The 17,926-nt window shown below is 41.5% G+C and overlaps 1 protein-coding gene across 9 annotated transcripts in view; it reads right to left on the bottom strand.

The window, feature by feature from the left end:
* Positions 1-687: 687 nt before the first annotated feature.
* Positions 688-17,926, bottom strand: part of ARHGEF10 (Rho guanine nucleotide exchange factor 10) — a 141,229-nt gene continuing 123,990 nt past the window's right edge. For all 9 annotated transcript variants that reach the window (XM_053286169.1, XM_053286170.1, XM_053286172.1 and 6 more), the window contains 2 exons: positions 6,724-6,846; positions 688-3,614 (listed from right to left, as the gene is read on the bottom strand). In XM_053286169.1, coding sequence (XP_053142144.1) covers positions 3,100-3,614; positions 6,724-6,846 — 638 coding nt within the window. In that variant the 3' untranslated portion in view covers positions 688-3,099. The remainder of the gene's footprint in view (positions 3,615-6,723; positions 6,847-17,926) is intronic.

The raw sequence follows: 17,926 nt of genomic DNA, 5'->3' as shown, positions 1-17,926 counted from the left end.
CTCTGAGGCAAGATATCTACATACAGATTTAGCCCCATTCTATGTTTCAAAGTCGTATTGTCCCAGGAAGGCAGTACTGAACCAAGTTGGGGGTCCCCCCCCCGCCCGAATGCTTGGATTGCACATAGGTGCTGGCTGCTCTGTGTCTGTTTCCTGGTTTATTAGTAGCTATACATCCTTGTCCATTTAGTGACACCTCCACCCTCCCCTTGACTTTGTGCCATGTTTGCCGTGTACCTGATCAATCCTTTGGTTCCAGCCTCCAACTCAAAAGATCCGATGAGATCCATGGTGGCTGATTCCCATTCAAGTATATGGGCTTTCCAACAGATGCTTTGAAAAGTGGCGTTATAATGTTTTATGCATTTGTTAGGGCTGCCTTCCAAACTACATGTTCCCTGGGAAAATTGTGATGAACATTTTGCTGCCTAAGTAGTACCAAGATCCATATTACATACTGTATCCTAGTAAAGAAGAACCATACATCTTCCATGCTTTACCAGCCATTATAATGTGTATTGTTGCCAATAAGCATTTAAGGGTTCAGTATATTGAAATTAGTTGCCTTGGAAATTCTGGCTTTAGGAAGAATCCTTTGTGAGAATGTTGCCAACCACTGCTTTACATATTCCATATACTGTACTTTTAACTCATAAAATAATAAAGTAATGAAGTTTTTTTGAAGGCTTGTTTATTCACAGTTTTTTTTAATTAAACATTTTGCTGAGTTTATCTTGGACATAGATACAATTTTTTATGGCTCAGGTTATAACACATATATGGTTAGATGTTAGAAAGTATTTAATGCAGTGTAGTGGTTGCACTAGCTCCTCTTCCTCCTATTTTTCCCCCTCAGCATTTTCTGCATTTCAAGTGGAATCAGAAGCAAAATCTGGCCCACCTAGCAACACGTTCATACATATAAGTATTTGTTGAGCTCATTACCATTGGCTTGCATCCAACACTGAAGCAATACAGTACCAGTTTGCAATATCTTACAAGAGAAATATTGCATTTTGCATTTGGTTACTGGTTAGCATTTTTGTTCACACCTATATACAATTTTATAAAATACTTTAAAGCTATTATTTGCCATACCATCTAGCAGCACATATAGAAATGGTTATACTGTTGACAATATTCAGTGACTGGGATCCAAAGGGCGAACATAGTAGAATCATAGATTTTTTTTTCTCCTTTCGTCACTGCCACATTACTAATTATTTCTCCTCCATCTCACCTCCATTAAAAAAAAAGATATCCATGCAGAATGGCAAAGTTAAAAAAAAATTTCAGCTCAGAGAACTGCTTTTGTGATTCTTTGGATCTTGGCCAATGGCAATAAAGTCAATGATGCTACATGGAGTAGGAAGCTTGGTTGGCTATATAGATATTTTGGCACTTAGATGCAAGAGGTTACAATTAAGAAGATCAATTCTGCGCCTTTTTATGTCAGTGGAAATTATTCCATTGATTTCCCAAATGAATGGAGTACTCAATAGGTGAAGTTAGGAGACAGAAATGTACCTTCTGTTGAAATCTGTTGGTTTAGCCTTCTACAGATTGTACCTAATGTGTCCGATTCAGATCAGAGCCTTTGTATTTCAAAAGCACATATGCCAGCATGCAAAGAGCAGCATCTGTAAGCTTATACGAGGACTCAATTAAAGTTATGCCTCATTGGAACTGATCAGGCAAACCAGCAGTTTTGCTGACCTGTGTCCATTGCTTCAAGAACAGCGGCCTTGAGGCTTATTTGGAGCTAACTTATCAAGTACAGCAGGTGTGATGATAGTTTTTGCCTCTGAATACATGCCCTGTAACTTTATGCTTGAGTGACTGACATTTGTATCTTGTTCATGGCTGGATTATTTTCCAGAAATCAATTCTGGAGCATACAGGTGTGACTATGTGCCAGCAATATAATTGTCATGTTATTAGCAAGGATACTTATTTGCAAATTATTTGCTTGTAAATATGGATTATAGTATGATTCTTTCCACATTATGCAGTGGATTTTGCCTGGAGTCATGGCTAAAGTACACATCAATTGATTTGTGATTAAAACCTGCATTAACATGCACTTTCAACATGCATTGATACAATTTTATAGTACTGAACTCAGTATAATAGGGTCATCATGATCTCTTCATGTTAAAAACTCTCTTTATTTAATATTTGTTTTCTATGGATTCCCCCTGCCCACATTATTATTCAAAACATACATGTTGAACAAAGAACTGGAACACATTCCATTGCCAGCAACAGAATGTGGCATAATCAGGTTGAGAACACCAAAACATAAACCATTGTGTGCTACAGCCTAACTAAAATATGCATTCAGTGAAAGATCTTTTTAGAAAGGAGAGGAAAGGAAACTATTGGTAATGATCAAGTGGTAAAAAAAAAAGCACCTCAATAAGCAAAAGGTGTAAAACATGTATTTTATGTCTAAAATATTAACATTTATATTCTGCTTCATTCTCTTTTAAATACTGAGTGTTAACATTAGTATTGACTCTTTGCTTCGAAGGATATATATCTATAGTATCTCGTCAAGCTACATTTTCTGTTGTCTGTCACTTTCTTGAGGAATTATATTACTAGTTATCTACCAGACTATATTGGGATAGTCATTTCTCAAAAGTATTTGGAAAAATGTACAGCACATGCATTATATTGCTTTGTAAGAAGAGACTGCTTAAGAAAGTAAATGCATCAGTGGAATGCTATTTGAATCTTGCCCCTCATCTAGCATTCTAGGCCATAAAATTTGAATATAAATAATGGCAACTTTGTAAAAATAGCTTAAAATTGATCATAATATCCATAAAGTTATTTTTCTGTTACAGACTTACCATTAAGAGTTAAACATTTTCAACACAGTTCTGAAAGGGAGCTTTTATGTGGTCTTATTTGAGTAAACAATCAATCCCACTTCAACACAAATAGACCTTTGCCAAGATCACTATTTAGCATAATAGAACTCATTTTGAGATGACCACAAAAGGATTCTGCTTTGAAGAGAATCATTGTAATGAATTTTGACTTTTGTAACTAAAGCAATAAGTCTTTTAAAGTTACAGTGTTCCATGATTTTTAAATATTTAATAGTGGAATCTGCCAGACCATCACAGATGAAACCAGTTCATCAGGCCGCTGCTGCTTACACTTCTTGTTCACTCTTCTGTGCCCTTGTCCTCCAGAGATGACTAAGACAGAGATGGCTTTCCCTTCTTTGGATCTACGTTTTTTACTCTGATTAAGAGAGACTTCTTTCAAAAGCTCATATATAGCAATTTCCTCAGACTTGTGTTCAGTTGTATTTGATCCATGAGACAATGTTAATGATCCAGAAGAGGAAGACAAGTCACTTCGCTGGGCAATGGATCCTACTGAACCTCCAAGCCAAATAGCACTGTCATTTGGGTTGCTTAAGGAGGAACTGGGTCTCTCATTATGAACAATATTCTTTTGGTCATCGTCTTTAGATCCTGAATGAGGACGCTTCAGACTATGCCTTGATTTGCTTTTGCTTCGCTTGTTTATCACAGAAGCCATTACAAGAAACTTAACAGGACCATTATGTGCATGGTAAGAGACCATTCCTCTTCCTGTAACCAAAAGGAAAAGAAAGTTGATTAAATAATCCATATAATTTGTCATTAATTTGCCAGCCATTTAATCGTCACAGCAAATCTAACATCTGTAAACCTTGTACAATGAAAAATACACAATAAAAATCTTGCCAAGTTAGTGTCTTTGCATATTTTTAGATTAACATGGAGTTAGGTGACCATCCCTCTTGCTATTTGCAACACCCTTGACTTGGAAGATCACTTGCTGAATTCCTGTTCTCTAAGAGTAGGTTGTGCACATTAGTGATATAATTTTCAATGACATTCTCATGTCCGTTACCCCTTCCGTTCCCTTAAAATAAAATAGTTAATCACCATATGGAGATAGTGTCTTTGCATTGAGAATCTTCCTTCCCTGCCAGCAGCAGGACAGGGATACTCATTGTGATGGTTCTGCTGGTGCATGGCATAATAAACTAACCTAAGGGTTATGGAATGCAGGAAGGGAAGATCTCACCATAGGGATACTTGTTTTGGCAATGTTCAGGTGGCAGATACAATGTCTGCAGATGTTCATTGCTACTTTGTTCATTGACCCAGGCCTTCTTTATTCATTGGTTCAAGGAGATCCCTGCTACTTGTAAATGCTTTCAGCTCACCTTCAAGCTTTTGCTAAGCAAATATTAGTTCTGGGCTCCTGGCTCTGAAAGTTCACATCCATGACCTCTCCTGCATACCTACTTTCTCTAGTCCAGATGGTTGTTCAAATCCTCAACTTGTGCAGGAAGGAGCCACAATGTCCTGCCCTCTTTCCTACCACTAATGCATGTGTACAGAATTATAACAGAATCAAAGAGGTTGAAGCCACCTAAAGGTGCAGTGGGGAAATGACTTAACTACCAAGCCAGAGGTTGCCGGTTCGAATCCCCGAAAACACCTATATTAGGCAGCAGCAATATAGGAAGATGCTCAAAGGCATGCTCTCATACTGCATGGGAGGAGGCAATGGTAAACCCCTCCTGTATTCTACCAAAGACTACCACAGGGCTCTGTGGGCACCAGGAGTCGAAATTGACTCGATGGCACACTTTACCAAAGAGGTTGGGGGAGAGGGAAAGCAGTCTACTATATACTGTTACTTATACTCTAGAACAAATATACTCTGCGTGTCCTAATTTTTGCTGAAGTTGACATACAGTTCATCCTTTGTTCTTCTCTGTTTTCACAACAGCATGAGTAAAGAGATCAGCTGACTTGTTTTAGTTGGCATTTTCGCTATCCTAACATTACATGCTTTCTCCACAATCTACAGCCAAAGGCCTTGTTTTCAATTAAAAAACCTTACTCCACCCTTGTTGTATAGGTCTTTTTTACATACTGATGCTGATGTTACTGAAACATAACAGAGCACTTATTTTACTAGCAATGCCAGATGAACACTTTTAGATACACAGGATCCTGATGTGCAGAGGCATTTATTCTGCACGGTGTTTAATTGATATGATATTTGGAAAGAAAGGATTTAAAATGACAGGGCATTTGGCAAACTCTCTCTTTATCTATGGATATAGGGATTTGTTTGTAAGAAAAGTTGACTAGTTGCAGTCATACATTAACTGGAAAACAATGCATGGGGGGAAAGTCAAATTGCATAACGTAAAACAATAAATAGCAGTACATCAGGATCCAGAATTGTATGTGCACTCCAAAGTTATCAAGCATGATGAAATATAGTTTAACTGGTGGGTAGTTTATATCTTTTTATTTTATTTTATTCTCACTCCACATGCTCCGTTCAAAAGCCCCCACAGCAGTTATACTGACGCACTACAGAATATTTTTCAGGTCTTATCTTGGCGATCAGTTTCCAAAACATGGTGATCTGATGTTTCAGGTCAGAATTATTCATTGAAAACATTATTTCAGTCCAGAAATTCCTAATGGTCACAAGAGCTCAGTTATTAAGAAGATCCCATACACTAGGACCAGTTTCCTTATGCGGTTCAATTGGAGCAAATCACTCAGTGTGTGCAATGGAATGCCCATGGAGAGCTGTCCCCACCACTGAAGTGAATGGGGAATCTCATTTGCTTTGGAATTCTGAGGGTGCATAAGAACCATACAGGACTCTGGATTGGACATTATGTTTAAAGACTGTCAGTCTATCATTTTAAGGTCCTGGGCATGTGATACAAGTCACCAGGCCGAAACTTAGCAGCTTGAGGTCTGGCCAGTGCCTGGGTGGGTGACTGCGTAGGGCAGCATGTATGCTGCCTTGGATTCCATGGTGGAAGAAATGAGAGGTATTAATAAATGGCCTCATACTTATTTTGTGTCAAAACCCTATGTTATGTGACAAATAAAGAATGAGTTTAATATTCAAAAATGGTCTCTGACCTTGTTTTCTCCAAGCATTCCCTGTATCCAATATGCACATATAAGCAACATTTCTCTTGGGCCAGCTGCTACTACTTTCTAAACCATCTAACATTTAAACCCACAACAGAAGCTTAAAACGATTGGCACCAGTTTAATAATAAAGCAATATTTGATTAATACATAGGCTAAGCTAACTAGATACAGCACATGATTCATGACCAATAGAAAGAGAGAAAAATAAAAACCATGGACACTAGAGGTCAAAGGCAGGATGCCTCTGAATACCAGTTGCAGGGGAGTAACAGCAGGAGAGAGGGCATGCCCTCAACTCCTGCCTGTGGCATCTGGTGGGCCACTGTGTGAAACAGCATGCTGGACTAGATGGGCCTTGGGCCTGATCCAGCAGGGCTGTTCTTATGTAAGTACAATATTTCCCAAGGCCAGAGTGAGGGTTGCTGTACACTGAAGGAGTATATTGATTTCATTGGGATTTCGTGTTTAAATATCTCCCCCATTAGAACTAATACTGCATAAACATGCTTGTTTGGGTTGGATCATGCCCTTACAGACTGCCAAAATTGAGGGAAGAGTTTATGAAGAACCATTCAAGAAAGAAAAAGAGGAGGGGGGAGCAACAGCAGCGAGTTGCACTTTCATACCTTCCCCTCCAAACCCTCACAATCTTATGGTGAATGTTTAGAAAAGTTGTGTATTGTGTAATAGTGCAATATGGGCCACACAAAAATAGATCAAAAAGTCTACTCACCAGTTACTTTTGGGATTCCCTGCAAACGAGGAACTGGGAGTGCTACTATAATCCCCAGATTTGTCCCAACCAATAACAAGCCATGGCATACCAGAAGGCTAGTCACAGAAACACGTTGCTGTCCTAAAAGATTGAAACAGAACGAGGGTGGGGGTGAATTATTCCAAAGGCCAGGACCTTTGCCATTATAAAACTGGCCCCATTGTAGACTGTCCAATTTTTGTGTTAAAAAACAAAAAAGAAAAACAACTATAATGTATGTAAGAGAAGAGATCAAGTACAAATATTTATATCTTGCAAAGTTGTTGCCACTGAACTTCTTGTCTGGAGATCTTTTGACTAGCAAATTTGTTTTAGCTGCTCTTTCATATGCCTAAATATAGCATTGAATTACTGTGCAGTCTAATTCAGTCAATTACTTACAGATACATAAAGACTTCCATTCTCTTATATACAGAATATGTACTGCATATAAGTACATAAAAACCTGTGGTCTGGAAAGCACTAATATAGACAACTTTCAAGCCATCCAGCCTGATTTAATTTACCTATATTCTCACAATGTTACCCTATTAAATTCCTGCAGAAACAAAACAGATATAGTTTTACAAATGCAATACAAGAGAGATCACAAAGGTCAGAGGGAAATAATGTACATTTTGCAAAGTATTTGACACTGCACTCCTTATCAAACTGAAATACTGGCTACTTATTCCGGTAAGCATGGCATCCTGTGGGACTAACGTTTCCCCCATTTGGGGTATGGGGAAATTCTCACATTCTCAGCATTATTCCTTGGGAGGATGGAGGACAGAACATGGGTGAGTTAGTTCCATTTACTCTACTGGTGGCCAAGTTAATAGAGTCTGATCCAATACATTGATAAGCAGTGCTGTGACATGTCAAGCAGGAACAGAATCAGAGAGTTTTTGGATATTTAATGTAATGTTTGTTTGCAAAAGCACATTTGCGTTTGTTCATCTGCTCTTTCCCATGCTTTCATTGAACACGTTTTTCACGTATCACCTGAACCACATCAGCTTGCAGTGATGCACCCTCCTCCCTCCATCATCTTTTAGATATGAACATATGAAACTGAGTCAGACCATTGTCCACCTATGCCAGAATGGACTAGAAGTATTCTCCAGGATTGTAGATAGAAGTGTTTCCCAGTCCCACCTGGCAATGTCAGGGATTGAACCTGGGGCCTTCTAAATGCAAAACATGCGCTCAACCACTGAGATGTGTCTCACCTGAAAAACATACAAAGGCCACCCCCACCTTTCCCCTCTGGCAAGAAAGAGCCCCTTTTCCCTGGACTTGAACAGGCAGCCACACAGCTGCCTCCATCTGGGCTATTTGGCAGATAAAAACAAGAATACAGGAATACATTTTCTTGCATTCTTTTAACATGTGCAATAAAACTGCAAATAAAGAAGCCTCTCCCTAATATCTGGACCTAAGTCACAAATGATGACCCAATAGCATCTCTGTCTTTGCAATACTTTCCATCTTTTTGGCTTAATTTTCCTTTCCCCCTTTATCCTCACTGTCTCATTCAAATGAGAGTGTCTGTTTATTTTCCACTAGATTCATAGGATTTCCCCCTGCCTTGTTGATTCATTACAGTAATTATACAACTGTAAATATATACTTCTTTCACATAAGGTTCTGATGAGGGTTGGGTTTTTTTAGGGGGGGGACAAAAAAGGGAACAGAGACAGACTGTGTCCAAGCACCTTGAAGTAAAGAGGAATATTTAATGTTTTTGCTTCTCCACCTATAACAGTAAACCTGTTTTGCATAATGGGATTTGCAGATCCACATATTTTAGCCTCTCCTCAGGTTACAGCATTACTTTCAACTAGTAATCATTTCATTTTACTTTTAAAAGCAATTACTTGTGTGCCTCCAAAGGACTGATATTAAATTAAAGATAAAATATTAATGAAAGAGATATACTGGTTCACATCCAAGCGATAGAATGCCCGAGTGCTCCATCAGAACTGATCAGCGACACAACCGTGAATGAAACTGAAAAGTCTACCCTTCAAGTCAAAAGGTAAATGACATTAAGATGATCACAGCTGGATAGAAGGGAAGAGTGGAAGACATCTGTCAGGGGGAAGTCATTAGACTTCCCAAATAACAACAGAAGCTCCAGCCTAGGGCTGTTTGTAATAGTCCAAGTACATGAACATGCATTAATAAAATATTTTCTTAGAAAACGAATGACAGTGTAGATGACTGGTGTAAAGAAAACAGAAAGAAAAGTCAAGCCACACTAAAAAGGCTTAGAATTCTAGCCACAAACACATTCTTTAGTAGTCTAATGACATGTTTGTTTATTAAAAATATAAATGCAACATAATCACACAATTTAAAGCCCCTGGTGGCGCAGTGGTAAAACTGTCGCCCTGTAACCAGAAGGTTACAAGTTCGATCCTGACCAGGGGCTCAAGGTTGACTCAGCCTTCCATCCTTCCGAGGTCGGTAAAATGAGTACCCAGAATGTTGGGGGCAATATGCTAAATCATTGTAAACCGCTTAGAGAGCTCTGGCTATAGAGCGGTATATAAATGTAAGTGCTATTGCTATTGCTATTGCTATTGTGGGTAGGGATGAAGAGCAGCTGCAGATTTCTTCAACAGCAAGAGGGGATGGTGTATTATGGTTTAGCCCATCTCACCATGTGGTTTCAAATCATGTCCTTTCTCCAGGCTGTGCAGATACCTATAAATACTTCCTCCTTAGAGCAAGCAAGCAGCTTGTTCCATGGAGATCAAGCTAATTTTGATCAGGAAAATGGCAAGGCTCAAAGGCTTAAGTATCTCCACTCCTGTGTTGCTGCTTGGGGGAAATAGCCCCTTACAAATGCATTTCAGATTTTAAAAAGTTGACTGGCCTATTCAGGCATGGATGTCCCACTTAACATAGAGTTTCTATTGTATTTTAAATGGTTTTAATTATGTTAATTGTTTTAACATTAACCCAGGAACTTTTTTGTATGGAGTGGTAGGGATGTGCACAGAACTGGTGACTGCCAGTTCGAAGGGGGGGGGGTAGTTTTAAGGACTGGGGAGGATGTTCTTACCCACCCCTTGCCGCATTTCTCCTGCTAGCAATGTGTTAAAAACCAGTCCCACAGGGCAGCAGTGTACTTTCTTGCCACCTGAGTGCACACTGGACTGGAAGTACCCGGTGCACGTGTGCACGTCATACCCCTGCACCGGGTTCTTCCCGTCCGACATGCACTGGGGCAGCAAGGAGGTATGCTGCTGCCCCACGGCACTGTTTTCTAACAGTGCTGGTGGGGAAAACATGCCCAGGGCAGTAAGAGCATTCTTCCCAGTTCTTAAAGCTATCCCCCCCACCTTCGAACCAGTGAACCGACAGGCTTTTGAACCAGTTCAAGGTCCATAAAAGGGCCTCCAAACCAGTTTGTGCACATCCCTGTGGGGCAGTATATAAATGTACTAAACAAACAAACATGTAGTTCAATCCTAATAAGACTAATGAGAAAAGAAGTGTGTAACTATAGCCTCCAATTCACCAATATTTTACACATGCTGTAGAGCAACTGAACATATATAACAGCTGTTTTACATGCATGTACTTGTGCAGGATCCAAAGCTGTGAGTAGATCCACTAACCTGGAGAGGGGATCTGCTATTCTTCTTCCAAAACTGGCAAGGCCTTCCATGTGCAGAAGTGGACACACTCAGGCAAGCTTTCTGCCTTTCAGTGACATAATATGGAGACCTGCAGTACAGTCTCTCAGCTAGCAGGGCCTTTCTGCTGATGCTTGTTTACTAGCTACACACACACACAGTCACTTTCTCGTTTATCACTAACAACAGGCAATTTAATGATGGGGAAATCTCAGGACCATAGCTGGGAAAATTAACGGTTAGGAAGCAAGGATACTAGCTGGGAGGTCAAAAAGCTCATTTTCACAGTAGGTCTGATAGCTCCTCTTCTTGCTTCAATATGGCTACAAAATTAAATGTTACAAGATAATCCCACTGATGGCCACTTTAAGTAACAAAACCAATGGCTCACCTGACATTAGGAGATTATATGTTATTGTGAACATGTACAAAAGGATTTAGCCACACCACTGCCCCATGAACAATGTATTGCCAAACAGCTGGCTGGCTGTGGCTATTTCACTTCCTTCAACATTATGTCCTGTCTGCAGCTGTGGCAAGGGTGACCTGTCACACTTTATTGTTCAGCTTCTGTCCTGCATGCGTGCATTCCTGCATGCACATATATACACACACAGCTGATTGTCAGAGCTGGTGGGAAAGGGTGAGATGGCTTCAGCAAGTCCTTACAATAAAGGTTTTTTGTTTGGTTTTTAAAAAAACAAACCATAATAGGGCTGCAACAATAGTAAAGAGTGGAAGATGTGCTTCCCCAGATGACAAATAACTGAAATCAATGTGTGTGCACACAGAACTCATAGTTATGCAAAATATGTTGACCATTTAGTTTGTGTCTATAGCCTTCAGGAAAAAAATTACGATTTGGTCTACTGTCCTCTTTGCTAGAATACCTACCCATTTGCTAGGACATCTGGGGAGATAGGGGAAGAATCAAGGCAGGTCATGGAACACCAGGGTGTCAGAAATGCTAACTGGTGGTTTGTACCACTAAAACAACATTGTTTCCATATGTGAAATTTGGAAGTAATTGCTGAATAACCTGACATCTTGAACAAAACAAGCATGTCTGGGAATAAACAGTTGGAAGTGAGGTCAAACGGAAATCCTGTCCTTAAAATGATGAACACTGGGAAAAGAGGAAACACCTGCATTGGGAGGTGGACTCGCCAAACAACATATCATTAACAGAAGATGGCAAATGCATATGTAAGTGATATGCTGTGACAATGTAAGTAGAGTGGGCAGAACAGAAGTCTGGTGGAATGGAAAGTATCCGTGAAGGGCAATTATTCCTGGGTACAGATTTTCTTGAAAAGAATAGAAAGAAGCAGACTGGGAAGTGGTGTAGCTATGCCAAAGAGGGCATGGACAGAATTACAAACTTAAGAGAAGCAGACTCCTCCACCTTAGGTAGGAATACCAGACCCCCAAAATAATTCAGTACTGGTATACTGGCTGACATCCAGACTCATGCTGCATTATTATTATTAATAATAATTATTATTTCTTCTTTACACAGTCAGACAGGTGTTATTGACTAGTTTGTTTTATCCAGACATCGAGTCCTTCCTAAGGACCTGGGTTGGCTGAATTTTGTTATCAATATTGTTGTTGTTATTATTATTATTATTATTATTATTATTATAGATATCATTGTAGAATATAGGCTGTTCTCAGTAAAAAAAAAATTATTATTAAAAGTGACCAGTAAAATTATTATTATTCTTATTTCCATTTTATACCACCCTTCCAAAAATGGCTCAGGGTGGTTTACACAGAGAAATAATAAATAAATAAGATGGATCCCTGTCCTCAAAGGGCTCACAATCTAAAAGAAACATAAGATAGACACTAGCAACAGTCACTGGAGGTTCTGTGCTGGGGTGGATAGGGCCAGTTACTCTCCCCCTGCTAAATAAAGAGAATCACCACATTAAAAGGTGCCTCTTTGCCAAGTTAGCAAGGGTGATGCAACATATTTGACTATCTCCCCTGTCACCAAAATGCAGAAGGTAATCTAAAGACGGGCAAAGAAATTGGGGAAGCATTCAGAGTAGATGACAGTGCCCACCCTGTGCGTGCTGGATGTAGCAACTTCGCCTTCCTACCCTCCCCAGCCTTTGATAAATAACCCCACCAGCCTCGTGCTTTAACTGGTGGGGAGTTTGACTGGGCAGAGCAAAGAGCTAACCGAGCTCTCTCCTGCCCAAACCACAGTCAATGTTTGAGAGGCATCCCTCCCCCGAGAACAATTTGGGACTGGTCATCCTTTGTGGGGGCAGGTAGGAATTTTGGCTCCTCATATAATTCACCAGTGATGGGGGGAGTTTTCTGTCTTCCTAATATTGTTCTTCATAGTTAGCTAGCTAGGTTCCATGGTCACAACAACAGGTACAGTGTGGGCTGGAAGGTGCTCATTGATGAGCAATCTAAGACACATGGTCTATCACAGAAGGGACTTCCAGCCATTTGCTAGAGGCTTTACAGCTCAGGGTAATTGGCCTGGGATTTCTCTTGGCATTATATTGTCAGCTTTAAAGGCTGTACACCTGGAGGTGGTGATGCTTCTTGCTGATATTTTAACCCTATATAGGCCAGCTAAGAAGAGGAGTGTTTGGCCTTAGGGCTGTGCTGTGAGGCTGCTTCAAGCCAAAGTGTAATCACCTGACAAGAGTACAGAGATGGCATCTTGGTTCAGAAGCAATTAGTAGCCACACTATTTGGGGCGGGGGTGAGAACCCATTGCCACTGCAGGATTGATTAGATTCGAATTAATAAAGTTATGGCCCATACCACCAAGAAATCTTGCCTCGTCTTGTCTTTACTGGTGTAGGGGCGAAATGGAAATTTCAATTACCCTAACACTGACTGGGTCATGACAAGATAAAAAGCCCGTTCTCACAAGCAGTGAGAGATGGGCAAGAGGGCTAGCAGGGAGGAAGCCTTAAAAAGCTTACCTCCCTGCAGGCAACCAAGGTCTCCCTCTTTAATGGGCAGATTGCCCACCCAGATGATTATCAGCTGGTAGCTTGGAGCGTCAGGGTGCTGGGGTGCACCACCCCCACCAGGAGCTCCCATAATGCACCGTGCAAGTGCACAGGGCATTATATGCACCCCTCCCCTCAGTCTGCCAGCTCCGCAAAGACGGGGTTTAAAACCTTGTTTTAGAGAACAGTATTTGGGGGGGGGGGTTTGCAACCAAAGTGCTGCTGGGATCTGGCCTGATCCTGGCACTACACACACACACACAGACAGAGAGAGAGAGAGAGAGAGAGAGAGAGAGGCAAAACTGAACTGGGCTTCCTTAGCCCAGATTTGCCTGTACGTGTGAATAGCTTCAAAGTTTCTAGATATCCTATGTGACCAAGTCTTAGAACAGAGTCTTGAGGGGAGGCTACCCTGGACTTAATCCTATGTGAGTCCCATGTAAAATGTGTTGTTGGAACCAACAGGAAACAGTTCCACCAAATGCAAAATATATGCAAATGGGGGGGGGATATCAAACAGTCACATTTGATTTCAAAAGAGGTAATTTCTAAAAATGAACTGACTTTTAAAAGGAAAATTCAAGAGGGTAAAACTCTCCAAAATGCATAAGCTCACCAAGTAGGTATGTCACATATTAAGCAAGGAAATATCAAGTAGAAAAGGATGCCAGCATGTTTTAACAAGCAAGAATTTCGAAAGCTTCAAAGCAAGGTGGCTTCTTTCAGAAAACAGAAGCTTTGCCCAAAAGAGGGGGAGGGGGAGGGGAGAAGGAGCAAAAAATCTAGCAAAACAGATGTGAGAGTGGAGAGCAGGCATTCAGACATGACACAGAACCATGGTTTATTTTGTCCAACTGTGGTTAGTTTATATGTCTGAACCCACACCAGTCGAACTGTGGTTTATTTCAAGCAATTGAACCAAAATCCGAATTCTAAGTTTGAAGCTGGTTTGGCCTCTCCATGGGTCTGTATGTTGTCTGAACCCGTGCTTTAATCTTTGTGCTCTAATTGTGCTCTAATCTTGGTCTGTTTCAGTAGCATTGGATTGGCAATTGTCTATGCTGCCAATTCAGGTTTGCTAAATAAACTTTAGTAAATATAATCAGTGGTTCTGCAGGATTTCTGAACCCAGCCAATATTAAATCAAAAAAGTATTTAAAGAGTATATTGTTTTGTTTTGTTTTTAAAAACTCCACACCTGCAATGTATTAAGTGTTTGTGCAGAACATTCCATGACAACAGGCTTTTTCTGTGAATGGAAGGAGAGTCACACTAATTCAAGGAGTCCTGAAACATGGAGGTTCTGCTTCCAGAAGCAGAATATCTCTGAATACTAGTTGCTGGTGTGAGAGAGCCAACAGCAGGGGAGGCTATTGCTTCCATGTCCTGCCTGTGCATTGCCTAGAATTATGTGATTGGCCACTGTGGGAAACATGACTTAATGAGGACACTGGTCTGATCCAGCAGAGCTCTTATGTTCTTAATATTATTTCTGCATTTCAAATTTCATCAAAAACAACAGTTTTTCTTGTTTCTGATTTTCATTGCAAAAGTAAAATCATTACCAAATTATCTATATTCTGATTATTCACATAACACAAAGGACTATATATTTCATAAAACTGCTCAAGTTTAGTTTTCAGTTCAGATTTTCTTTTTAATCAGAACAACTTGATATTTAGAAGGGGTGAAAGCCTATTACATCAATATTGCTGTATTGCTTTTTTCCTTAGTGAGGAAATGTTATGTTTTCCTGTCAATTCTCAGTTTCTAGGAAACACATTTGTCACACTACAAGATAAAGAATGGAAATTATCCAGCAAGTTGTCATCAGTTTTGAGAGGAACAAATCTAGAATTTCTCCAGAGTCAGCACATTGTTCTGAAAGGATGTGCGTGTTCTCTCTCTCTCTCTCTCTCTCTCTCTCTCTCTCTCACACACACACACACACACACACACACACACACACAGGCTGTATTTATAATGCAGTACTATGAGTACTGGAGATAGTCCACTGAATAAGAAAACTATCAATAGGTTTGCTCAGAGTCCACTGTGTTCATGGCAACATGGTCTTTAAGAAACACTCAAACCTGGCCTCATTGGGTCCGTGCAAGGCGCACACTGCAAAAATGACAGAATTAATAACCAGAACTTAGTTATTTATGTCCTTATTGTCCCAGACTTGAGCTGACCTACCAGCCAAGTGTCCTCAGTAGTGCTTGCTCCATCAGTTCTCCCTTAAGCTTCCACACACGTGGGAGGAAGATTGCACTTCCTACTAGTAGTACCAGTGTACTACTATCTGTGCAAGCATTCATGTGCATCCGCAAAGATCGTGACATTTAGAGAGGTGGGGAGGGGGAGGGGGGAAGGGAGTGCCAACTACACTGGCGCAACAGATCTCCAGTATGCAAACATAGGTGCATGATGATGCAATGAACTAAGGCCGTCCTTATGGGGCAGTTCATTATTCAGGTGTTGTTTTTTTAAGTGGCTTTAAAAGTCCATAAATTGAACAACTTGGATCTCCCTGCTAAATGTTGCCAAGTTACCTTCTGAAGAATCTCAGCTCAAGAACACCTTGGCTCAAGGTGTGATGGTCTGAAAGCACATATTCATACAGTTGCAAGCTAAACAGCTCTAATCCAATAAGCTGTCCAGATGGGAGGCTGCCGCGAAACCATATGGAAACCAATATCTAATTCCAGGAAGAAAGAATGAAGACAGGTTTAATGAAGCCATAGCCAGGCCTATGCGATTGTTTCTCTCAGAGGTGTGGCATGTGCACTGTGAAGCACGAGCCACTCCACCCCTAGGAGCAGCCGCTGCTGGTTTGTGTGGGCCAGTGGCAGCCCTTCTGTATACAGCCCTTCTGTAGCAAGCCTAGTCTTGCTACACTGCCTCCTCCTTTCTCCTCTCGCAGCCACTGCCCCTATTACACTCCCTGCGGTTTCGGGGTAGGCGGGATCTGTGTGCCATGCATCGCATTCCCTTACTCCCAGCTCCTGCCAGGAGCTCCTAGCAAGAGCTGCAAGTGAGGGGATGAAACATAATATGTCCTTTCACTTGCTGCTCATCCTGAAACAGCGGGGAGCATAATGGGAGCAGTGAGCAGCGCAAGAGAGACCACATTCCAGCCTCTCCCTAATAGCTTTTGCTAGGAACCCCCAGCAGGCTCTTGGAGCCGCAAGTGAGGGAACGGGATGAATGGCACCCCCTGCTCAGCCGGAAATAGCGGGGAATGTAATGGGGCACGAGGAGGGAGGAGGCAGTGCACAAGGCAATGCAAGCAGGGCCGTCCTATCAAAATCTACCTTCCTCCCCGCTCTGCCTGGCCAACTGACCAGACAACGCGTAGCCTGCTAATGGAAAGGCTCCCTGTAGCCATGTTGCTGCAGCTCCCACTCTGCTCCAAATCTCAGCTGTTTGGTGGGTGGGCGGGTCTTACAGAGGCCTCCCTGCCAGTGCTCATTCTGAAGGCCTCTGTGGGGCTCTCCCCAAGTCCCCAGTCCCTAACCCTGCCTGATGCTCTCCAGCCTGGAGTGGAGTAGAGGCAGAGTAGCCAGCATTGGCTGCCCACCAGAGCACTGTGCACACCCTCCACCCTCGCTGCCCTGGACTGTGCCAAGAGCCTGTGCTTTCCTCCTCTTCCTCAGAGCCAGCAATGGAAGGTATGGGATTTCCCTGTTTTCATTACCCCGCCCCCTTGTATATTTGTGGAATGACTGGGCATTGGGCTTTGATACTGGGCACAGATTTAGGGCAGGGTGGGAGGGTTAGGGCTCCCAATCCTGAATCTGAAATAGATTGTGCAAATTATTGATTTTTAATTGTTGATTTTACTGCAGTAAAGATGCCAGAAAGAGCTCTCTCTATCCATAGAGAACTTCACACCTATGAAAGTGGGGCTAACTGTAAACAGCTGAATAAACTTCATTTATTTTATTTGTAAATGCACTATGCTCAAGTTGGTTTTCAATCCAGAATGTCTGAGTGAGAACTGTGAAGCAAGGGGCATCTGTTATGCTTTTAACTTTTTTCCTTACAAATGTACTACTATATGTCCAAGCTGGATGGACATATCCAAAAACCTCACTTACACACACGATTTACACAGCATGTCATCCATCAGTACGGTTTTATAATCATATGAAATATTAAAGGGGCCCTACACAATGCGATTCACCCCCAGCCCCACACACCCCTAGGGAAAGCCCTGAATGCAGGAGGCCATGCGGAAGGGCTAGTGATGGCCCCCACAAACTAGCAGCAGGGGCCAGAATTGGGGGGGGGGAGCATGGATACAGGCCGCCACAGGCTGGTAACGCCCCTGGTTTCTCTCATCTTTTGCATTTTCCTTAGAGACTAGCTGTTGCTGTACAGCTTTGCCTCTTTAGTTCAGACTTAGAGCAGATTAGATGGATAGTAGTTACTCCTCCAGGGTAAATGAAACAGCTCCAATGTCTTCCAAAACTTCTGAATTTGCAGTCGCTGCTCCTTAACTTCTCTTACACCACGTTCTGCCTTAATATCATGTTCTAC

Source organism: Hemicordylus capensis, chromosome 1, assembly GCF_027244095.1.
Source record: "Hemicordylus capensis ecotype Gifberg chromosome 1, rHemCap1.1.pri, whole genome shotgun sequence".
Classification (NCBI taxonomy): domain Eukaryota; kingdom Metazoa; phylum Chordata; class Lepidosauria; order Squamata; family Cordylidae; genus Hemicordylus; species Hemicordylus capensis.
Note: the sequence above shows the minus strand (reverse complement) of the source record. Positions and strands in the feature narration are given on the sequence as shown.